At 41.7% G+C, this 7,585-nt stretch overlaps 1 protein-coding gene across 1 annotated transcript in view; it reads left to right on the top strand.

The window, feature by feature from the left end:
* Positions 1–258: 258 nt before the first annotated feature.
* The window catches only part of ZC3H13 (zinc finger CCCH-type containing 13), a gene marked incomplete at its 5' end in the record, with an annotated part of 46,271 nt that continues 38,944 nt past the window's right edge, over positions 259–7,585 (top strand). The window contains 3 exons of the mRNA XM_084201007.1: positions 259–612; positions 6,402–6,524; positions 6,961–7,070. Coding sequence (XP_084057133.1) covers positions 259–612; positions 6,402–6,524; positions 6,961–7,070 — 587 coding nt within the window. The remainder of the gene's footprint in view (positions 613–6,401; positions 6,525–6,960; positions 7,071–7,585) is intronic.

Below are 7,585 nucleotides of genomic sequence, written 5' to 3'. Positions count from 1 at the left end.
CTCATGTACAACGTGAACCTCCATTGGTGCAGCTTAATACCATGCCTTTTCGTCCTGTAGCTTGTTGCCAGGGAGAAGACCTGGCTAAATCTCCTTTCGGGTGGTTGTAGGGAGCGACAAGGACACCCCGGAGCCTCCGTCCGGCCGAACTCCCCGAACCCCCACAGCCACTCCTCACGCAATTCCTTCCCCCGCGCCCGGCCCGCCCCATTGCCCCTCCCCCGGGGCGGAGCCGCGCGCCTGCCCCGCCCACCCAAGATGGCGACGCTGCCGCTTCCGCCCTTCCCGCCACCGCCCTCCCAGCTGCGACGTCATCGCCGTCGTCATCGTCGTCATCATCGGCGGCGGCGCGGGCGGCGCGAGGGCCGCCGGGAAGGGCGCGCGGAGGCGGTGGCGGCGGCGGCGCTCCCACGACGGCTGTCCCGGCGCGCGGGGCGGGAGCGGCGGGTCCGCGGGGGCGCGCGCCGCTCCGCGCGCTCCTCCCCCTCCTGCCCGCGCCGCTCCGCGCTCAGGCCCGGGAGGACGGACCCCCCCCTCGCCCCCTCCCACCCTCTCCGCCCCGGGCGGCGGCGGAGGAGGCGGCGGGGAGCGGCGCGGCAGCGCAAGGAACAGGTGAGTGCGGCGGGGCGGCCGCGGGCCCGGAGGGTGGGGCGGAGAGGCGGGGCGGGTCCCCGCGTTCCCTTCCCCCCGCGTTCCCTTCCCCCCTGCCCGAGCCTGGGCCCCGGCCCGTGGCCGCCGGGCCTCGGGCGCGCTCGGCCTGCGGAGCGCTGCGACGGGGAAGGGCCGCGCTCTCGCCCGGCTTGGTGCGGGGCCGGGCGCGCACGGGGGCCTCCCCGAGGAGGGGTGAGGTGAACGCCCGGAGGCGCCACCCCGCCTTGTGCCCGGGGTACCCTTCCGTCAAGTCGGTGGTCGTGCTGGAGTCTGCTTCCCGTACAGTCGGATATTCCCTGATCGTGGGGGTTTTTGGTTGGATTTTGGTTTTGTTTGGTTTTTTTTTCTTTCACTTCAGTAGTGCTCTTCTCCCACTTTCTGGCAGCAAAATAGTTTCTGCTCTGTGTGCTCAAGAGGGACTACTAATTTTGCTTGTATGAATTCATGCATCACCATCCCTTCAGGTAGCACCTGCAGCTAACTCCCATCCCTTCCAGAACTTGTAGCCGCGGACGTTGGGTTAGTGTTGTGGGTGGTCTACTCAGGGCCTCGCCTTTGGCTTCTTGATGGATTCTCACTCCACTGTTGATCTCTTGTCAACCTTGTGCAAGAATGCTTGAAGGTCAGGTGTTTGGCTCTCAGTGAGTTAGCAACCAGCGCTTTGAGGGATCTTGGGCTGGTGATGGAACACTCACGGTTCCTCTGTGCAGACGGGAGTGGACAGACTCAGCCAATTCACCTGAAAACTAAAGATGTGTGGCTTTATGTGGCTGTGCCCGAGATAATACACCCTGCTTCTCAGCGTGTTTGCTGAGAGTGACGGCACGCTAATGGGCTGATCCAGCTCACAGATAGGAGGCAAAGGCAGAGTGAACTTGGACCTGTCCATACCAGTCTTCACAGACTGTCCCTTAGTCTGGAGATGCATCTTCTTTGGGTGTGAAGGTGTGGAATACTCTATATTTCTTGATATGGTACTGGGACCTGATGTTTTTATTTACCTGTGGAAAGCCAACCATGATTTTATACTTGTGCAAACATAACTAGCAGTTGCTTATTGCTAGTAATGGAGAATATCATACGTGAAATTAGAGGGATAGGTTCAAGTTACTATGGTGATGGGTTACTAGCAAGGAGTTTTTCAATTTGGATTAATTTCTAGTTTTCTGTCAAACAGGCTTCTCTGTATGAGTATTTGACCGCTCTTTTGGAAGGTTCATTATGAATGCATTTTACCATTTTTAGTAATATTTTTAGGTAGTAAACCCCTGGAGCTTCTTCAAATACCACTATATTATAGCGATGTGACACGGAAATGTTAACATTGTAATAGGACCCAAAATATTTTCAGGTAAAAGCTCTTAATTTTAAAAAGTGCAGGGAACCATTCTCAAAGCTGTTATTCAGTTTTCAACAAGTATTTAGTTTATCAAGGAGTGCTAATAATGAGTTTGTACCTGAACATCTATAGGACTTCAAAGTAATTTCGTTTGTTATTTGAAATGGCATATTATTTGTCTCTTCACAGGTAGGATTTTCTGAAGTGATGTTGTGCATAGCTTGTGTGTGGTGTGGTGTGCATGTGCATTGACATGCTTATGAGTGATGTCTTGGACTTCCTAAAGAGATTTTTATCTCCCTCAATGTTTTTTGAACTTTGCTTTTCTGTTACATCTCAGTTTCAAGGATTCATTTTTTAGGGGGGCTCTATTAGGTTTTTCTAACAGAAAACCAGGCGTTTCAGATATCTCTTGATGATGACTTAAGTAGTATCACACTGATCTTGAAGAAAAAGGTTAAGCATGCTTGACACTAAAATATAAGAATGTTGGTAATAAAAATTACAGAATTTCAGTGAATGCTGTGAATCATATCATGCCTCATGGATTTCAGTTCATTGGTCAGTGCTCAATAGGTGCACTCACTTCTCTCAAGTCTGTCACATTGTAGTTGATTCATGTAAATAACACTGTGATATGTTCTCCTTTGAATGCTAGTGTAATTAATGTCATTAACAGATTGTCTCTCACCCTGGGAAAGTTACTTCCTTTAAAGAATAACATAGATGCCTCCATGAATGAGTTATCCTAGTGTTATGGTATTTCTAATTTATTTTAAAGGTTGTCATGGATCTTATTTATGCATGGAAAAGTGATAATTTACAGTTACAATTTTAGGTATAGAATTTATTTTAGGAAGATAAAGTTAACTTTGCTTAGTTTCAGAAACTCTGTTCTGTTTCAGAAGTAGCAGAAAGTTTAGTGCCCCTAAGTAGAGTCAGCAGTGCAATGTCATGTACCTGAAATAGAGAAGTGTGTAATATTCTACTTACTTTTTTAATTTTTTTTTTTTTTTAATCCTGGTAGTAATTATTTGAAATGTTGAGAGTGCTTAAGGCTCAGTCCATACTGGTACTCACAGCTGTCTAATTCCACATTAGTGTTTGATATGGAGATGGTCATTCAGAGGCACAGACATCTGATGGGAAGTCACTGTACTGGCCATCATTGTGGGATTGATAGCAGGGCTGTGATCATCAGTGGTAAAACAGCAGAAGGTGAAAATGTTTCAGAAGGGGAATCTTTATGGGGTGTTCCATTTAAATTGTTCTTGGTTGTCCATTAATGTGCAGTCTGAGAAATTTGGAAATTAAACACATAATTTTTTACCCTTACAGTACTTGTTTATGAGCAAGGAACCTTCTCAGAAACAAAAAACCTGTCATTATCCATCTGAGATTTTCAATATTATTTTAATAGTATCATGATTTTTCCAACTCACTTGGTCCTCAAAGAATGAAAATGGGACTGACTGCATTTGCAAACACAGTCTCTGAAATGCATAGTTTGACAAAGTGAAATTCCTCAGTTTCCCTCAGAATAATGTGTCTGGACTCTAATCCTGCAGCCTTTCACAACATCTATGTTCACTGAGCAGTGGAATTGCAGTTCTTGTTACACGAGCGAGGCCCTCATGATAATGTGTGCATACAGAAAGTAATATGCTGTGCACTCACAGCATGCTGGGTTTGTTTCTTTAGAGTAATCTGTCATGAAATATCTCTTCTTCTGTTAATAAAGGATCTGTTGTTAATTGCAAACTGGTTGATATGGGCCAGGCTATGAGGTTAGAATTGACAGATTGCTACCCAAAATAGCACAGGTTTTTGTTTCTCATTTTAAGTTGTTTTGGTTTTTTTAAATAGGGGGGTTTTACAAACCTTAGAAGATTTAGGGTTGAATGGTATTCTTCTTAATTTCCATCTGCAAAAATTCAGGGAAAAAGGTGGTTGGAATTAAATTATCTGTTCAGTTAGGATGATGTTGCCTTATCATCCTCTCCGTGTTTGTAACTATCCTTTTAAGCCTAGTCATCATCATAACTTCCTATACAAGTTAATTCCAAAAAGACACTAAATGCTGGGTAAAAAATAACATTTAAAATGAAAGTTTTGCCTCTGTTTCTTTGAAAACAAAAGTACATTGGAATTGAGGCAAAATGAATGTGATTTTTCTGTATGCTGCTACGATGTCAGTGTGTACTTGTGTATTAGACTCATCTGTCCTTCATGTGTTGAACCTTCTCCCTATGCCATTGCCAGTGTCATTTATCTAACTATTTTTATTTCAGATATGGCTCTTTTAACTGTAAATATTGAATCCAAATTAGGCATTTGTTATATGATTGTCTTATTAAAAATGCTTTTGCATGTGTCAGTTGATTTTTATATCTTCTATTGAAAGAACATGATGGTGTGAAACTGTAGAAATTTAGTAGTTTTTTTCTGAAATTCTGTGAGAATCCTGAAATGGAAGGGTGCTCAGCTAGGTGAGATGTGGTATTGTTTTGCTTTCTAACTTTAATGGTTTATCCTGTCAGACTTTTTAACTATTGCTGCACATTGAGCTGTCCACAATGACTCCTAATTATTTTTCTCAGAAGACTGGACTAATTTGGTCTCATCAAATATTTAGACAAAATCATTTCTCCTTGTGTGCATTGCATTATATTTATTTGCATTTCATCTGCTGTTGTATTACTCAATTCTCTAACTCAATTAGATCTTTCTAGAAATCTCTGTTCTCCACAGTTCTTACTAACCCAAATAATTTCATACTACTGGAAATTCTAATGTTTGATTGTCTGCTTCCACTAATTGATGTTAACCATTGTTTTTAATGTTTGGTATGGTTAACTTCTACCCTCCCTGAACATCTTGGTTAATGTCTTGATTATCTGAACCTTTTTTATGAGATAAAATTCTTCAGATAATCAGAGGCTTGGAGAAGGAGTCAGTAGAGCCGAGGTCTACTGAGAAATCTCAAATACACAGTGTAAGCTTTCTTTCTTCCATTGTTTATAAAGGAGCTACAGTGCTTCACAAGAGCTTCAACACAGCATTTGTTTGTAGAAAATGCACAGATGGCAGACTCCTAGGGAAATCTTGTCATGGAGATAACTGTAGGGTTCAGATAATAAAATGTCCACGTTTTTACATGATAATATTTTGTTTCTCTGAAATGTAACCTTACCGTATGGAAACTGGGGGAACGTATTGCTGATCAGATGGTGAAAATGTGTATTAATCCTCTCTGGTGGATGCTAGTTTAAATGTGTATTACTCTGGCTATATGGATGAACTTTGTCATTTGTAACCTGGTTTTGTATGAGATAGTTTGTGTGTGTTCTAAATGTGGTGATGCGTGCTGTGCCTAGGAGCAGAAGGGTAGGAGATTAGTGTCTGGCTAATCATGATCTACTGATAAATGAGGGTGATGGCACATTGCAGTACAACAAAGAGGTGTACTTTTGAGCTGTATATAAATTGCTGAGCACCTGGCAGGTGTTCCCAAATTGATTTTATTTTTGTTTTCATCAAGTAGAATGTAAGGAATGGGCATTAGTTTTTGAGGCCCATTTTGCCCTTTTTGTACAATCTATCTGTAGTCCTAAATATATATATTCCTTTTTTCCTTTTTTTTTCTTTGATTATGGTTTGTTTTTTTTTTTCACTATAACTCCTTCCTTTCTCAGGTAAGATAAATTGTGACTTCTTGTTTATCAAATTTATGCTATATTTCCTTTAATATCTGTTTTGCTTACTGAGAAGGAGCTACTTTTTGAGCAGATTAAGAAGTGCATCATCATTATGGAGTTGTCTTTTTTTTTTCCTAAACTCATGTAATTCCAAATAGTTGTAGAAATCAGACTGATAACAAAAACAGGCTGTGGATGATAGCAAGATGGCTTTCAGTAGGTTGTCATGCACAACAAGGGGGAAAAAATATAAAGCTCTCATTTTTTAAAATTTGTTTCAAAACTGGGAGGTGTTTTTAGTGGTTGGAACTGGTTTCTGAGAGGTTGGTGAAATAACATTAAAGGTTCACTTTAAGTCACTTGAGTTCATGCACCAAAATACATGATGAAAGAAAGCATCTGTCCTCTGTGGTGTTTGCTGCCTAAATGAATAACATGTCATATGATCTTTCCCAAGGGGAATCTGAAGAATCCAAGCAGGTCATGAAATGAAATGAAAAATTATCATTACTGGTGTTCAGCTGACTAGTTCAAGTCAGAAGCATTCTGTGTTATTAGATACATTTCACTCATTTATGACTTCTTTTTCTTTCTTCATCACCTCTGCAGCAACTCTTGCAACGTATTTCATACTATTTTATTCATGTGAGTTCAATGTCAAAGCCCCAAACTGAAGGATTTTACAGTTTTGCTTTTTTTTTTGGTTGAAGTAGTACAAAATGTCAAAAATTAGAAGGAAGGTCACAGTGGAAAATACCAAGACCATATCCGATAGCACATCCCGAAGACCCAGTGTGTTTGAAAGGCTTGGACCCAGCACTGGAAGTACTGCAGAGGTGAGTTGTAAAAGTGTTATTCTTTTCCTCCCCACCCCAGCATCTTCTTTTCCAGGATTTATATGGTGGGAAAGAGTAGCTCACAAGCAGCAAATGCTTAGAAGTTACTGAGGTTGAGTAAAGGTGAAAAGAACTCCTTAACGCATGGATGTTCAACATGCTAATGCTAGAATTTTCAAATACCATGTGTTGTGCCAGCTTCTGGATGGAGCAGTAGTACTGTGCATATTAATAATATTTCCACCAACCTAAATTTTTCTCTGCCAGACCTGATGCTCTTTGTTGATTTTTTTTTTTAATCAATTATATTGCTGGTGGACAGAAATTGCAGATAAATGGGACTTAATGTGGAGTCATTTGTTTGTTCTGCCGCACTCACACCTATGGTATTTCCAGAAAGGAGTGTGAAATTCACCCAGTAATGTCTGTCTCTTAGACACAGTGCCGTAACTGGCTGAAGACTGGCAACTGCCTCTATGGGAACACATGTAGATTCGTACATGGCCCTTCACCACGAGGTAAAGGCTATAGCAGCAGTTATAGAAGGTAAATCAAGAACTCACTTTGAATTCTTCACATGCTGTAGGAAAATAGCTTTTGCAACTCTGTCTTTTGTTCTGTTGGTCTTTTTTTTTAAAGTGAAATGCTGTGGTGTGCCTAATTGTGTGTTATATCAATAACCAATTGCCTTATGAAGCTGCTTAAAACAATTATTTTGGCAATGTGTAGGATTTTTGTGTGTATACAGCTTTAAAAATTGAATAGTCAACTGGATGCAGATTAACTATATATTACTTGAAATAGGAAGTTAAGTACTTTAGAATTTTTTTGTTTTGGCATAGTGTCACTGCAGCTTTCTGGTATAGTTTTCTGTCCTGTACTAAAATGCTGGTTTGCAATTACTTACAGCAGTGCTCATGCTCAAAGCCCTTCTGCCTTTGCTATGTTACGTGATGAATGTCTATCGTTTCTCTCATGTTGTGAGAAAACACTTCTCTTCAAAACGTGGCTTTGTGACTTTATCTATCAGATATTGAAAAGTGTCCTGTATCAAAAAAGTT

The sequence above is a fragment of the Fringilla coelebs genome (assembly GCF_963513975.1).
Source record: "Fringilla coelebs genome assembly, chromosome: 2".
Classification (NCBI taxonomy): domain Eukaryota; kingdom Metazoa; phylum Chordata; class Aves; order Passeriformes; family Fringillidae; genus Fringilla; species Fringilla coelebs.
The sequence above is the reverse complement of the archived record's forward strand: the minus strand, read 5'-3'. Positions and strand labels throughout refer to the sequence as shown.